The following is a 17,436-nucleotide window of genomic DNA, read 5'->3' as shown; positions in this document are numbered from 1 at the left end:
GAAACATTTATAATGAGATGTATCTCGTTCAGAACGCTCCCCTCCAATATATACATGTATCTCTCATCACACATTTGTACACATCGTAAAGCAGAGAATTTACATTAGACAACTAAGAATCTAAGAAACTACATGCATAAAAAATTAATTTGAAGCAGACACATCCCTTTAAATCAATCTTCACAAGAAACAGGGTTTTGGTCAAAAAATATGTACTCAAGAAAAGAGGGAACATCCACCCTACAGGGTGTTGGCTTTAATTCCATGCCAAATTTGATTATAATTTTGTTCAATATGTTGTCCCTTGTATTTTATATGGGATTTCATTGTAAAGGTTGTGTGTGAGAGAGAGTGTGAAGACTCAAGGCAAATTGAAGACCAAAGAATTTTTCGCGGGTAGCTCGCGAGAAGCCTTTCCGCGAAGTGAAGCATGTGCTTAGCACATGACTGGAATGCGAAGAGTCATGACAGTTGGTGACAGTTAGTTTTCGTGAGTGTCTCATGGGTAAAGCCTTCCCACAAGATACCCGTGGCACATTTTGTTTTGCCAATTTATCATATATGATACACTAAGTCTCTACCCACACTATATATACCCACATTACCCACATATGTTAAGGAGTGTTTTCTAGAAAGAAAACCCTAACCATTACCCTTGAGAGTGAGAGATTGTCATACCCACAATTCTCTACACAATCCATTGTGGTTTTCCTCAACTCCTACCTCTCCATTTTCAAATCCTTAAGAGGTTGATAGCCCAAACACTTACCACACCCATCCTGAGTATAAAGTGAGGTTTAGGTGCTACTAGGAAGCATTGGAAGAAGCCATTTGTTTGGTGGATGCAATCAGGATGAATTACGTGATCCGAAGAGCTAAAAAAGACAAGGCTTCATTATGCCAGTTGGTAGCAAGAGCTTGGAAGGCTCGAGTACATGGGGTAGACTAGGCTGTGAGGGTCTTTTGTTATTCATGTACTCCAACTTATTCTCTAGTGGATCGATTTACCGCTTGGAGGGTGGCGGAGAGGTTTTTTGCCGAGTTCTTCAATTTCCTCTTTGATAACACATCAACGTGTTATCTTGTGTTTGCATTCTTCTTCCCTACTCTTTTAACTTTTATTTAACTGCTGTGATTTGATGAATATGGCTTAGAGTAGTTATATTGTTTATTCGCTTGCATTTACTCTATTCCACACTTAGTTTAAGTTAGAGTAAAATCAACCGAGCCATAATTTTTATTTGGGGTCTAAATAGCTCTTGTGTTTTCACACAAATTCGAGTTTTCAATTGGTATCAAAGCGGATACACTTGCTTTGGTTTCATTACCAAAGTGTGATCATAGACCCCTTGGCTTGCTATGGCAAACGCCAACATGAAACATAATTCATGTGTTTGTGATAATGATTCTATGAGCATTTTTGGAGATTGTCCTAGCAATGAGCTTTTAGAGTTATTCAAATCAAAGAAACATGCTAGAATTTTTGTACACATGTTGAAATCCTTAGAATATAGGAATCATGATATTCATAATAGCTTGTGTGAGTCGAATTCCTTAATTGCTAAATATAAGAGAAGGAATAGACAAATTGTGATAAGCTTGATTGTTTGAAAAGAAAGCTTCACTCATCTATGAATGAAGTAAAGGAAGATGAATCCTGCTTTAATGGTCAAGAATGCCTATCTTATGCTTGTCTTTTTGTACATACCACATTGAAAGTGTTTAATTCATGTCTGTGGTATCTTGACAGTGGATGTTCAAGGCATATGACAGGAGATAAATCACTATTCAAAACTCTTAAGGAAAAGGAAGATGGCTATGTGACATTTGGAGATGGTAGTCACTCACAAGTTATTGGAAAGGGAACCATTGATATTCCGGGAATTCCCTTATTGACTGATGTCTTGTACATCAAAGGATTAAAAGTGAACTTCCTGAGTATCACTCAAATATGCGATGAAGACTTCCTCATTCAATTTTCAAAAAAAGGTTGTCTAATCCTCAATGAAGAAGGGGTTCAAGTATTGAAGGGACTTAAGACCACAGACAATTGCTATGGTGTTATTCCCAAACCAAGCATATCATGTTAGAGTGCTCAAGTGAATCTCTTGGAGTTATGGCATCAACAATTTGGGCATGCAAATTACAAACAAGTGGCAAAAGTCTCAAAGCTTGAAGCAGTGGTTGGTTTGCCAAAGTTTGGAAAAATTGAGAAGAATGTTTGCGGTTCATATCAATTGGGAATACAAACAAAGTCAACCCATCCTAAAGTAAATGAGGTTGCTACTTCTCGTCCTTTAGTCTTCATGTAGGTCTAATGGGTCCAACGAGAACGGAAAGCATGGGTGGTAAACATTACATCATGGTGGTAGTTGACGATTTCTCAAGGTACTCTTGGGTTGAATTTCTTAGAGAGAAGTTGGAGGCATATGACAAGATGGAAAGGCTATGCAAGAGGCTCCAAAATGAAAAGGGAGTTCCCATAGTCAAAATACCGTGCATTTTGCAATGAGCATAGTATCAAAAAGGAATTCTTAGCCCCAAAGACTCCACAACAGAATGGAGTGGTTGAAAGAAAGAACCGAGTGATCCAAGAGATGGTGAGAGTAATTCTTCTCAACAAAAACCTTCCACAGAAGCTTTGGGCTGAAACAGTGAATACTTCGTGTCACATTGGGAATAGGATTTTCTTCTGAGCAGGAACAAAGAAGGCATCATATGAAATTTGGAGGGAAAAGAAGCCAAAGGTGAAATACTTCTAAGTATTTGGAAGCAAATGCTACATTCTCAATGATAGGGAGAATCTTGAGAAATTTGATGCTAAGCGTGATGAAGGAATCTTCCTAGGATACTCCACAAACAATCAAGCATATAGAGTGTACAATAAGCACACTAAGATGGTGATGGAATTGATAAATGTGGTCATAGATAACACCATCTCAGAAAAGGATATTGATGAGGATGGCGAAGGACCAAACCTTAAGAAGAATGAGGGTGATGACAACATGTCTCAAGGTGATGATGGTGAGAGAGAATCACCAAAAAAGGAGTCTACACCTCCTACATCAAGAAGGGAGACTAGATTGACTCAAGGATCTCTAAGCCCTCTCACCCCTCCAGAAGTTCAACCTCTAATCTCTCGTGATAGGGAACCCTCAACTTCCAAGAAACCGTCATCAAGAGTAACTCTTAATCATCCCATAAGTAAAATCATTGGTGATTTAGATGAGGGACTTTGTTTGAGAAAAGGATCGGGCTATAGTGTGAATCATGTGACATATAACTGTTATCTTGCTCAATTTGAACCCAAGAAAGTGGAAGAAGCTTTGAAAGATGAGAATTAGGTAGAGTCCATGCATCAAGAGTTGCACTAATTTGTTAGAAATGATGTATGGGAGTTGGTACCAAGGCCCAAGGATACACATGTAATTGGCACCAAGTGGATCTTCAAGAACAAGACCGATGAAGGTGGTGAAGTTGTCCGAAACAAGTCTAGAATGGTGGCTCAAAGATATACTCAAGTTGAAGGCTTTGACTTTGATGAATCATTTGCTCCAGTGACAACACTAGAGTCAATCCGAATTCTTCTCTCCATAACGTGTATCATGAAGTTCAAGTTATACCAAATGGATGTGAAGAGTGTCTTCTTGATTAGATTTTTGAACGAAGAAGTGTTCGTTGATCAACCAAAGGGGTTTCAAGACCCTTACTTTCCGGACCATGTGCTAAGACTAAAGAATGCATTATATGGGCTAAAGCAAGCACTAAGAGCTTGGTATGATCGACTCACCACATACCTTTTGGATCATGGTTTCAAGAGAGGTCAAGCCGATCGAACCCTTTTTGTTAAAAGAGATAAGAAGTCTCTCTTTGTTACTCAAGTATACGTGGATGATATTGTCTTTGGATCCATAATCGATCACCTTGCTCAAGAATTTTTGAAAAAGATGAAAAAGGAGTTTGAGATGAGCATGGTGGGGGAGCTGAGCTACTTCTTAGGGCTTCAAGTGAAACAACGGAAAGATGGGATATTTATATCTCAAGAGAAATATGCCAAAAATCTTGTCCAAAGATTCGGGCTAGACTCCAAGAAACATACTTCCATTCCTATGAGTTCCTCAGTAAAAATAAGGCTTGATGCAGCCGGTGTGAAAGTAGTCGAAGCATGATCGGCAGTCTTATCTACCTTACTGCGAGTAGACCAAACATCACCTTTAGTGTAGGGGTATGTGCCAAATTTCAGGCAGCACCCAAAAAATCCCACTTGATAGCAGTCAAATGAATTATCTGTTATATCAATGGCACATCTGACTATGGAATTTGGTATTCAAGAGACTTGAATGAGTGCTTAGTTGGATATTCGGATGCTAAATAGGCTGGATGTGTTGATGATAGGAAGAGCACCTCAGGTGGTTGTTTTTACCTTGGAAATAACTTGGTGTCGTGGATGAGCAAAAAGTAAAATTCGGTTTCTCTATCAACGGCTGAAGCTAAATACATTGCAGTAGGGAGTTGTTGTGCACAACTATTATGGATGAAGAAGCTCTTACATGATTATGGAATCACTCAAGACACTATGTGTGTGTTTTGTGATAACACGAGCACCATAAACTTGTCAAAAAATCCAATTCAACACTTGAAATCGAAGCATATTGAGATACGGTACCACTTCATTCGAGACCTGGTGGAGGAGAAGATTGTAGGCTTAGAGTTTATAAACATCGACAACCAGAAGACAGACATATTTACCAAACCTCTTGATGGTCCACGGTTTGAGTCTCTGCGTAAGACTATTGGTGTCGGTATCATCCCTTGACTTCTATTTCTTGTGTGACCTTACTCTGCTCACTGTTGTATACTTGCTTTATAGGTCTCACTTGTTTAGTTAGATCATGTTTCTGTTCAAGTTTGTTGTGTACTTGTTGTTTTTGTTGATCTTACTTTACATGTTCTATTTTTGAGTATGTTGAAAAAATTCAAAAACCCATAAAAATTGAAAAATCTCTAAAAAATTTGATCGCTTGTGTTGTGTATATATCACATGTGAGTTTGGTCTAGTACTTTCGTACTAATGGCGTAGTGCATTTACGAGCTTAACTTGTTATGTATGCACATCTATTTTTGTGGAAAAAATCTTGAAATCTATGTGTTGTCATGAATGATTAGTCAATAGTCTTGATGGTTTTGATACATGCATAGACTTGTGTCTATATATCTTCCCACACTTTTTATGTTTTTGTTGTATAACTCAACAAATGTCAAATCTTGAAAAGAGAAAATGAGCTGCAAAAGCCATCACACATACTAGTATTTGACTAGGAAAAAGGAAAAGTGACTTGTATTGAAATGTATGGTGCTCAAAAAGCCAAAGGCTTATTCTTAATATTGAAATATCAAAAATTTTAGGCACCGATCTCAAAATGAGATGTATTGTTCAAATAAGATCAAATGTTATGAATTGCAATGAAGCCAAATGAAAAGCTTCAAAGATGTGTAATCATTTTCTTGTAGGAGGTCATATATGTTCATTTCTATAATTGTGATAGACCACTTGACTTAGTACCAGTTGTGTATGACTTGATTGAATTGATCATTAAAGCTTTACTCTAGACTAAGGACTATTCCACATTTGATGCTCACACACAACACACAAGACTCTTGTTCAACAAATACTTATTTCATTTGTGTGATTGTACATGTTTAAATGTGATGTGTATACTCAATTGCTTGTCGATCAAACCCAAAAAGATTTTTGAGTATTTTACATGTTTTTGAAAGTGTTTTTATGCTTTCGTGTTTTGAGTTTTTGTTTAAATTGCATTTTTCATGTTTTTCATCAAAAACTCCTTCAGAGGCATTTTCACAAGAAGCTTGCGACTAAACTCTTCCCACAAAAATGGGTTAAGGCAAAACATGAAAACACAAAATTCAGACAGAAACTTTCACAACTGTCTTGCTACTGTTTCGCAAGTAAAGTCTTCCCGCGAAAAGTTTTGTGCTTCAGAGGCATTTTTTGTGAGTAACTTCGTGAGAAGCCAACCCGCGAAAAATGCTCATTTTCAGTTTTAAAGGGCTGATGTAGACAATTTTTCAAACTTACTTATTTTCCCTCACTTCGTCTCCCTCAAGCCTCAAACAACCAAAAACTTAATTTCTCTAAAAAACCCAACAAATTTCAAGTGCAAATCGTTTCAAAATCATTTCTAAGGTATGTTTATACAATCTCTTCTCTTTATTTCCTTAATTTATGTAGAAAATTTTCGATTTTACTTGAATTGGGGTATTTTTTGAAAAAGGGTTGGGAACTTTCAATTTTGTGATAATTCTTTCAATTTCTTGATTGGGCTATGTCCCATTTGATCTGTGTGTGTTTGTGTTGGCTAATTTTGGCAATTTTAACATGTATTTAGGCAAGTTTCACTCATGTTCTTGCATTGCCCACATGTTAGTTATATAGGTGCATACTAAGTGTTTGATAAAATGCCCAAATGGCATTTTGGTGTTGTTTTGGACTCCAATGAGTTCCAAACTTTTGGGATTACCATGATTAGACTTGTATATCATAATTTGATCATTGGATGTGTGTTTTACACACTTTGACCAAAATGTGCTTTGTCATAGCTTGCACATGCATCGCACATGCACACCACATGCACACACTTACACAATTGTCAATTGTTTTGCATTTCATTGATATTACATGCTTTAGAACCATTGAGGTAGACATGGCCTACAACGACTACTATAAAAGGGTAACAATAATCATGGAAAGGGTTGTGCAAATGGAGACCCTTGAAAACACTTCCATCCCTGAAGTGTTCAAGGAGAGAAATTGGACAAAGTTGCTGAATCCAAGTGGAAATGTATATGCTGAACTCATAAGGGATTTCTTCGCCAATGCCACTGTGGAAGGAGTCCACATCAATTGTTGGGTGCGACAAAAGGAATTCATTATCACAAGTTATTCCATTCAAGAGTTTTTAGAAGTTCATCCACCATCTCAGCCAATCTCTATACAATATGATGACAGATTGGACTCTCTTGAGCCAATGGCGAAGCTCCTTGGTGGCTCTCTCAAGAAGAAGTCATTGAACACCATCTCTTTCAATGTGGAGATGAGGACATTGGCCTATGTTATGATTCATAACCTCTACCCAGTGATGAACTCGACAACATTGTCCTGACCAAGAATCATTTTCCTATATGATCTCTTCACACATAAGGAAATCGACATATGTGGTCATATATACCACCTCCTGACCAAGAGCATCACCAAGAGGAACTCAAGGACAATATTGCCATTCCCATGCCTTATTATGAGTCTCATAGCAAAGACAAAGCTAAAGATTCCAAGCGGTCTTACCATTGTGCAACGAGATTATCCCATTGGTGCTCATATCGTGACTCGAAGCAAAGCCCACATCACCGGATCAAGAACCGGTGTTTCTCAAATCCCAAGGGATGATGTTGAGGAAGAAGGTGGGGATACGGAGGAAGAAATTGATAGGTTCACCTCAGCCTCGGAGGGCTCTGCACAACCATCTTCCCAAGCATAAGCACGGGGACCCGATTGTCTTGATTGCCTAATGGCAAGGGTAGAGCAGATGTATGGCATGCTCGAATCCCATGTGCAGCACACCTTGGATCAATTTGCTTATATCCAAGGCCAGATTACTACACTATCATCACATATTGAAGACATGACGATGGAGCAGGGATTAGACTCAAAATTTGAGCAGTTTTAGCCTCTTTTGCCATTTTGGTCAAAAAGGGGGAGAAACTTTTTAAGGGAGAGATGCACAGTTTGAAGGGGAGCAGAGCATATCATAGATATTGGTTTATTTTGGTGGTTTAATGGTTTAATATTGCTTTTACCTTTATAGTTTTTATAACTCTTGGATATTTACATTGCTTTCTTTTAAAGCTTTAAGCACCTTGGTTTAAAACTTTCAGTTTATATTCAGTACTTTGTTTTTATATCCTTGCTCTGTAGCATTCTTTTCAAGTACTTTTAGATTTTATTACATTATCTTGAGTACTACACACTTATGCTCTTGTTGGATCTTGTATCCTTGATGCAAATACTTCTTTTATTTCACATTGGTTATGTATTGTACATGCAATTGATTTTTGCATTGCGTGTCCGGGTGATCATTTATTAGCTAAATGTTCATTGCAGTCATTCTTTAATGACTGCTCCTGTCTGATCAAGATATGCTTAACTGTTTATATAGTGTTTATTACATTGATCACACTTTACTTGCTCATATACGTACCGTGTATTCAACTTGTCATAAGCTTAATGAAAGTTTTGTTTATGTGCGAGTATTTCAAGTTACATGTATATACATGCAAGTGCTTCACAGCTTCTAGATTAGGTGTGAGTGAGTTTTACCACTGTTCCCAAATTCACGTTTAAGTCTAGAGTTTGTTTTAGGGGTTTTGTCACAGAATAGCCAAAGGGGGAGATTGTAAAGTTGTGATTTACAACTATTTTGTGTTGGCTTTAATTTCGTACCAAAGTTGAATGTAATTTTGTTCAATTTGTTGCACCTCATATTTTATATGGGATTTCATTGTAAGGGTTGTGTGTGAGAGAGAGTGTGAAGACTCAAGGCAAATTAAAGACCAAAGAAGTTTTCGCGGGTAGCTCGCAAGAAGCCTTCCTGCAAAGTGAAGCATGTGCTCAGCACATGATTGGAATGCGAAGAGTCATGACAGATGGTGACAGCTGGTTTTAACAAGTGTCTCGCGGGTAAGGCCTTCCCCTGAGATACCCGCAAAATATTCTATTTTGCCAATTTGTCATATTTGATACACCAGGTTTTTACCCACACTATATATACCAACATTACCCATATATGTTAAGGAGTGTTTTTCAGAGAGAAAACCCTAGCCATTACCCTTCAGAGTGAGAGATTGTCATACCCACAATTTTCTATACAATCTATTGTGATTTTCCTCAACTCCTACCTCTCCATTTCCAAATCCTTGAGAGGTTGATAGTCCAAACACTTACCACACCCATCCTGAGTGTAAAGTGAGGTTTTGGTGCTGTTGGGAAGCATTGGAAGAAACTATTTGTTTGGTGGATGCAATCGGTTTGAATTGCGTAATCCGGAGAGCTAGAGAAGACAAGGCTTCATTAAGTTAGTTGGTAGCAAGAGATTGGAGGGCTTGAGTACATGGGGTAGACTAGGCTTGGAGGGTTTATTGTACTCTAACTTATTCTCTAGTGGATCGATTTACCGCTTGGAGGGCGGTGGAGAGGTTTTTCACCGAGTTCTTCGGTTTCCTCTTTGATAACATATCAGCATGTTATCTTGTGTTTATATTCTTCTTCCCTACTCTTTTAACTTTCATTTTACTAGAGTAGTTATATTTTTTATCCGCTCGCATTTACTCAATTTCGCACTTAGTTTAAGTTAAGTAAAATCAACCGAGCCGTAATTTTTATTTGGGGTCTAAACAACTCTTGTGTTTTCACACAAATTCGAGCTTTCAAATATAAACAAGAAGGGGCTGAAAAGCAAGCCCGATGCAATTAATTTATTGAGATGGGTTATCAAGGCCAATCTTTCAAATCTTAATGGCTTTACTTAGTGATTTCAAAGAAAGGAGAAACTTCCAAGGCAACAGTTTAAGAAGAAAATGGTAGAGTGAAAGGTAAGGATTCTTATTCAAGATCTTCCTTGGTTTGGCCGAGAAGAGGTGATTCTTTGGATTACACACTTCTTGGTAGTACAATTATATGTTCTTCTCTCTCTTTTCCTTTTTCCCTCCTTTTTTCAGATTCCCTTTCTTGGAGGAGCTTCATCCACTTGGATTGCTATTGATCCTTACTTGGATAGTTGTCCCATCTTTGTCTTGCTAGTGGTGGTAAAGTAGGTTACAATTTGTAAGGACACTATTCAAGTGTCGTTCTGCCATAAATGCTATAGGTTGAGTTAGTACAATTTATTTAATGTGGAGGTGATGGGTACTTTGTCAAGAAACTTCCTCTTTCCCTTGCCTGCATGTCTCTACTTTCTTCCTCAACCCCTATCTTGTTGGTTTTAGGAGAGGACCCTAGTCTCCCGAGGGGACTTTGTTCCTTAGCCTTCTCAAACGGAATACTCTCCTTGGTTTTCAGTATTTGGTTGTCTCATTTGGGTTGGGCCAATCTAATGAACAATTAGGCCTAATTGCCTCTTTGGGATGTTTTCATGCCATGTGCCTCTACTTCTCAAGTTCCTCCCTCCCACATTAACAATTTGAGTTCGATATAAAGAAAAATGTGCTTATGTTCACTTATTTAAAAAATGAATCGAGTCCTAAGTTCATGTTTAATTGTTAAACTAGTTGAGCTTATATGTATTAATGCATTCATGAACAAACTTACAAATATTAGACTTGATTAAAATATTATATAAGTTTATGTGTCTAATATGTTTAAAATATTTTAATTAGATTTATCATTGGCTAATGTGAATTTGTAAATAAGTTCACAAAATATTCTCCAAAAAAAAAAAAAAAAAAAAATTCACAAAAGATCAATCCTAATTTATTATATAATTGATTTTTTTATTAACTAAAATAGTATATTTTTAATTATACTTTTATTATTAGTTATTAACATTTATTTATCTAAAAAGTGTCATGTCATGTGTACTCTAGTTCTAGTGCAACTTTGACATGTCATTTTTTGTTGTTGTTGTTCGGATAGACTGTAGACATGACATGTTTTATCTAAAGAGAAAGATATTTTGCAGACATTTTTGTGTATTCTTAGGACATATATTAATCATTTATTTTTTTTTTAAGAAAAATTTATGAGAAATTGAAAAAACTGTTAAAATAATAAAATTTATTTTTAATTTTTCTATTAAAAATTTCCTAAAATGAATTACTAATATATGCCATATGGACACACGTTAATAAATCCCTAATTAATTATCAAAATTGCCATTAATTATAGATATTTTTCGCAATCAGAGGTTCATCAGGTGGAAAAAGATTCTGAGTTATATAAAAAAAAAAAAAAAAGAACTTAATCTCATATGTCATAAGTATATTACAAAATAAAATAAAAACTAATTAAGAAGTCTAAATCAGGTGGACAAAGATTCTCCAAAGTCTACAAAATAATTAAAGAAAAAAAAAAAGTAAAAACTAAACAACATGTCTAGCTCTAATGCCAATCCCCATGGCCTAGTCCATGCCTTTTATATTATAAATAATCAATGATTGACCCATCAATGTCAGCACATCCAACGGTTGATAATGAATTCTGAGCGGCATGAAACCGCACTTTAAAGTCCCAGCTGATCTGAGCTGACCTCACAATTCTGAGCTCAAAAATTTCTTCCGAGTTTCACAGTTGTAGAATAAATCACACTTTTATCATGCAGGTCCATTGCACCTGGACATGCCCTTTGCGTTTCACAGTACTTTCTTTTTCTAAGCATCTGGGTCATAATATTCGAGGCTGCAGGAGAGAAAGTTGTAATCTTTACCCATCTCTTGTGGCCACCATGTCCACTGTTTCAACGGAAAACGCCGCCGTCACAACTCAGAACGAGTCTACCCAGAAGACCCATCACCCTGTACAGGTGCGTGTAACTATTACCCACTTTGATTTCTGTTTTATTTTCACAATATTTCTTGAAATGAAATGGGGTTTTCCCATTTTGTCATTTGGCCTCGTTTTTGTTATCTAAAAATTTCTTCTTTGTTTGTGTTTGTGGGTTGGCCCTTTTTGTGTTATTTGGTTTAAGGCTCTCTTTTTTGTTGTTGAAGTATCTGAATTTTTAGCTGGTTGAATTGTTATTTGGATTATAATTTGTTTTGTTGATTGGTATTATTTTGGTTGGTTCTATTTAGAGTTTGTGTTTTCTGGGTGATTAGATTGAAATTTGATGCAAGTAAATTGCATTGACATGCATGGCATACACTGATGCGTATGAATAATAGGCTCACTGGGGAATTGGAGTCCTAGCAATGCATAAATTGGATTCCTGCTTGATATTGAATAATGTTAATACTTGTTGGCTCTGAGTGTGAGAATAAAGAAGGTTCTGCTGTATGTTGTAGTCTGACTAGACTGTGTGCGCCTTTGTTTGTGTATTTACTTGTAGGCAGTGAGTGATTCTTATTTATTACGCCTTTGAAGCTAATTGCTATGCAGTCTCATCAGAAGATTGCATGCATCTTCGAATACCTTCAAGAAAGAGGCAACCCCCATTCTGATGATTTTCCCCCCTGATATGTATGTTTGTGTGTTATGGATCGTTCTACTTAGTTCATCAAAGGTTCTGGTAGCAAACATCTAAATGCTTATGATTTTGTTCATACTTAAAAGGCAATAGGGTGCCATTTGTTAGCGAGGCACAGCTTTGATATGGAGGATATATAGAGTGGGACTAATCCCACTATTTAGTTGCCACTTAAGGGGAATTGCGATGCACTGTTTGCTGTAATGCAACATTTAGTTTTAATACCTCTCCCAAACCCCGCAAAAACTGGGAGCGTTGTGCTCTGGGTACAACCCTTTTTTTTTTCTTTTCACTTAGAAGATCTTAGAAAACAAGAGGTGAATTTCCATTCTGGACTCATTTCAAATGGTAATTAGTTGACCACAATTAACTAATATAATTTAGTTGTTAACTATACAATGTGAAATGTAATTAAATGCTTCTGAAGGTGAAGGACACTGGATTATCAAAATTCAAAATATCAACAATTCAAAATTTTAGTTCCAAATAGTCCAAGATCACTTTCCACTCCTCTTAGGGAATTCAATGCTTGGATTTTCAAATGAGGTGAGTGTGATTAATTGGTGAAAGAAATAAAAGGAAGTCCATGGAATTTCTGCAATTTCTGAAACTATATCTGTGTTAGGTTATGGGGTAATATGTTTTTGTGCAAGTATGTGGTGACTAGTATCTTCTATTCCCTTTTGGGAATGCCCTTTCTATCTTGTTTTAGTTTTCTATATTCTATAAGGGCTTAAGTTTGTCATTATTTGAGTTATTTACATTCTGCCTCCCACTATATTACTTCCAGAAGCCTTTGACATCTGTGGTATCAAATTTATGATTGTGGATAGGTGCTAGTCCAGTCCCTGGAGAGTTTTTTTCCCGCCTGGGAGGGGGGGGGGGGGGGGGGGGGGAGTGTGCAGGTGGGTGTGGCTGGGGGCTTAGATGATGCCATAGTGATTATGATTTCTCTGATCCATATCATGTTCTTCATCAAATGTTCATATCTGATTCTGCTACTCATGTGTATACATTATACATGCATGGACTTTTATGAATGTAATTGGGACACATACAAAAAACCCCAGATGAGCATCCAACCATTGAAGCATGTTTACAATTTTGGCTTTGAACTTTTTTATCCTGTTGAGGGTCAGAGAGCCTGACCCATTGTTGAACTAGCTTTCCTCTGGTTTTCTTTTTCCCCCTTTTTTTTTTTTTTGGGAATGGCTTGTCATTATCTATATTGTGTCTACTATTCCTTGCAACAAGTGTTTTGGCATTTGTTTGTCAGGTTGCAAAGCGATTGGAGAAGTTCAAAACCACAATTTTCACACAAATGAGTAGTCTCGCCATTAAGCATGGGGCAATAAACCTCGGCCAAGGCTTTCCCAATTTTGATGGTCCTGAGTTTGTAAAGGAAGCAGCAATTCAAGCCATTAAGGATGGAAAAAATCAATATGCTCGTGGAGTTGGAGTTCCAGAATTAAACAATGCCATTTCCGAACGGTTCAAGAAGGATACTGGACTTTTGGTGGACCCTGACAAGGAAGTTACTGTTACCTCTGGGTGCACAGAAGCAATTGCTGCTACTATCTTAGGATTGATAAATCCTGGTGATGAGGTGATCCTCTTTGCTCCTTTTTATGATTCATATGAAGCCACTCTCTCCATGGCTGGTGCCAATGTCAAGTGCATTACATTGCGTCCTCCGGATTTTGCTGTCCCCATCAATGAACTCAAGCACACTATCTCAAAAAATACACGTGCAATTCTTATAAATACTCCACATAACCCAACAGGAAAAATGTTCACTCGGGAGGAACTCAATGTGATTGCATCCCTCTGCATTGAGAATGATGTGTTGGTTTTCACCGATGAAGTTTATGATAAGTTGGCTTTTGAAATGGATCACATTTCCATGGCATCTCTTCCTGGAATGTACGAACGAACAGTTACAATGAATTCCTTGGGGAAGACATTCTCTTTAACAGGGTGGAAGATTGGATGGGCAATTGCTCCCCCACATTTGACATGGGGAGTGCGGCAGGCACACTCTTTTCTCACTTTTGCTACCTCCACTCCAATGCAGTGGGCAACATCAGTAGCCCTTAGAGCCCCAGACTCTTACTTTGTGGAGCTAAAGAGAGATTACTTGGAAAAGAAGGCAATTTTAGTGGATGGATTGAAGGCTGTCGGTTTCAAGGTATTTCCATCAAGTGGGACATACTTTGTGGTTGTTGATCACACACCTTTTGGGCTAGAAAATGATGTTGCATTTTGTGAGTATCTGATCAAGGAAGTTGGGGTTGTAGCAATTCCGACTAGTGTGTTTTACTTGAACCCTGAAGATGGAAAGAATCTAGTGCGATTTACATTTTGCAAGGATGAGGGAACTCTGAAGGCTGCAGTTGAGAGGATGAAGGAGAAGCTGGTGAGAAAATGATCCAAATGCATAAGTAGATAATCTGATAAGCTGAACTTAAAATATTTCATTGTTTAAGTTGTGTTGTAGCATGATGCACTTGATGTTGAAGGGGCTTGAATATTTCATTGGATGGAAATTTTATTGTTGCAATGTTAAGCGCTTGAGGTTGAAGGTTAGGTGTCTTTCCTTTTAACAATTTTAGACAATTTACTCAACTTAAAATTAATAAATTCAGAAGAAAAGGTTACTAGTGACTTGGCTTGTTCAAGGTGAAATTATGACCATGTGCTGATCATGGTACTTCGAAATTTTTGCAAAAAGATCCTTTTGCTACTCTGCTAGAAATAGTAAGATTATTATTTTTACCATTATTTTCAGCCGAGATACTTATGGTCATTAGCTGATGTACGTAATCATTACTATCATCAGATCAGCCCACCACAATGCAATAATATCAACATGTATAAGCAGTTACCACTTAAAAAAGAAAAAGAAAAATATCAGCAGCTCAATAACTGATATCATAAGTTAACTTTTACCATCTTAATATGCCAAAATTTGCCCTATTTTTCATTGCAGACTGTGTTCATAACTGTAAAGTTGAATTTATTCAACTATGTGTTGGTTTTATTCCATGTCAAATTTGCTTATAATTCAGCATTTAGAAACCCTATATTTAGTTGGGAATAATGTAAAAGTTGTGTGTGAGAGAGTGTGAAGATCTAATCAAGAGTGTGCAGTAAGAAGGTGACTCGCGACTAGCCTCGCGACTCGTGAGTGGTAACTTGCCAAAATGAAGCACACGTGTGAACCATGCAAGAAGATGAAGAGTCAGGCCAGCTAGATCACTATAGGACAAAAAGTACAGTCTGGCCTAGTCTGGTAACTGGCGGCTGGAACTCACGACTTATCCCAGTCGCGAGTGACTCGCCAGTACACCCTGTTTTGCTGAAAAGTGTCTTTTCACATTCCATCTTATACCCTACTATAAATATCCTCACACCCACGAAATGTAGAGAGGTTCTAGAGAAAATTTTGAAAGAAAAATTCTAGAGAAAAACAAGGTTGATTTATCCATAATCTTATATACTTGATTCTCCAAAATTTTCTACTTTTACCTTCTCCATTGTCATACTCATGAGAGGGTCATAAACCAAATCCTTACCTCACCAAATTCAGAGTAGTGAGAAGGTTCTTGGTGTTTGGGAAGCAATTCAAGAGAGAACCAATTCATATTGGTTGATGCAATGGACTAATTGCAGGATCCAGAAAGTTAGAGAAGACACGGTTCGGCGTAATCTTATTAGAGTAAGAAGCTTGGAGGGCTTAGGTGCATTGGGTAGATTAGGTTTGAAGGATTTATTGCTATTTATGTATCCTAATTGATTTTCTAGTGGATCATTTACCGCTTAGAGGGCAGTGGAGATGTTTTTAGCCGAGTTCTTTGATTTCCTCTTCGATAACACGTGTTGGTGTTATCTTATGTTTGTCTCTTTCTTTCTTTTAGCTTTTAATTTCTATTAGTTGTGATTAATTAATGGCTTAGAGTAGTTTGCTAAATTTGGGTATTGCTTATATTTCATATTCCACACATATATTGTTTGAATATGAGCTTGTATTGGAAAATTTGTATTTGGAGGTCTAAACATTCACAAGTGTTTTATACACTAAGTGAACTAAGTGAGTTTTCAGTAACTTTTTTTTTTTTTTTTTTTTTTTCTTCTTCTGTAAGAAGCTGATTTACAAATATTAATATTTTTTTTTTTAATGATCTTTTATTACATACTCCTACTAAACAACAATAAGAAAGTAGCATAAAGATCCAATGATTTCTCTTCCCACCCACGAATTCCTTCATCTTCATGACTTGGCTTTCATAGCTTGGCCTAGGCAATATCCCACATCAGAACATTTAGGTGAGTCCAGCAACATTTCCAAAAGCCTAACAACCTACGACTCAAAAGGGGATTGTAGCAACAAATTTTAAACACAACCTACAAGTCAAAAAGAGTATTGAGTATTGACAACAACCAATTGAAAAATAATTTGATTATAATGAATTAACATTAGAAGAACTATGCATATACAAAATGGTCATGCGAATTGTACTCCTGTAATTATTAGAGGCAATTTTCTTGACACTAAGATAACACGGGCTGAAACCCACAACAATCAATCTATAGCTATAATCATGGAATACAGACAGCCAGCCAGTACGGCCCACATATTTGGGCTGAAACAGCAAATGAGGGGATGGCTAAATAAGCTATACAAGTCAGCCCCAAAGCCTAGTAGCACGGACAGCAAAATCTCTGGGCCAAATTGATGAAATTGACTAAGAGCATCCACATTACTGGATGCAAAATCTTGTATAATAGAAAAAGACACCACTTTTACATATTTTGCCTTAAAAATGCTCAACATCAGTGTTTCTAAAAGTGTGTAAAGATGTGTATATTTATACATTTGCTACAGTAACCGTGTATATTTACATGGTTACTGTAGCTCGTCCATTTATTATTTTATTACTTTCACGTTTGCACCTTTTTTTCTCTCTCTTCTCCGTGCACAACAAACTCAGTAACTTCTCCTCTCCTCATCTTCTTTTTCCTCAGATGCACACAGCCACACCCACACACAAACACATCCACACAGATAAATCAATACAGAGATACACAAACACACCCACACACAAACAAACCCACACGGACAAACCAACAAAGAGACAGATCGGTGCTTGACTGGAACGATTGATGCTTGACTGAAACAATC

General features: G+C 37.1%; 1 protein-coding gene across 1 annotated transcript; it reads left to right on the top strand.

Moving 5' to 3' along the window:
• Positions 1–11,305: 11,305 nt before the first annotated feature.
• Positions 11,306–14,840, top strand: LOC126698266 (uncharacterized). Its single transcript, XM_050395375.1, has 2 exons — positions 11,306–11,591; positions 13,531–14,840. The coding sequence occupies exons 1-2, from the start codon at positions 11,385–11,387 to the stop codon at positions 14,680–14,682; spliced, it is 1,359 nt and encodes a 452-aa protein (XP_050251332.1). The 5' UTR covers positions 11,306–11,384; the 3' UTR covers positions 14,683–14,840.
• The last annotated feature ends 2,596 nt before the right edge of the window (positions 14,841–17,436 follow it).

This window comes from Quercus robur, chromosome 9 (genome assembly GCF_932294415.1).
Source record: "Quercus robur chromosome 9, dhQueRobu3.1, whole genome shotgun sequence".
Taxonomy (NCBI): domain Eukaryota; kingdom Viridiplantae; phylum Streptophyta; class Magnoliopsida; order Fagales; family Fagaceae; genus Quercus; species Quercus robur.
The sequence above is the reverse complement of the archived record's forward strand: the minus strand, read 5'-3'. Positions and strand labels throughout refer to the sequence as shown.

Coding starts and splice junctions, on each gene's coding strand:
- LOC126698266 (XM_050395375.1), top strand. CDS start 11,385: ATGCAGGTCCATTGCACCTGGACATGCCCTTTGCGTTTCACAGTACTT. Junction 11,592..13,530: donor AGACCCATCACCCTGTACAG/GTGCGTGTAACT, acceptor TTTGTTTGTCAG/GTTGCAAAGCGATTGGAGAA.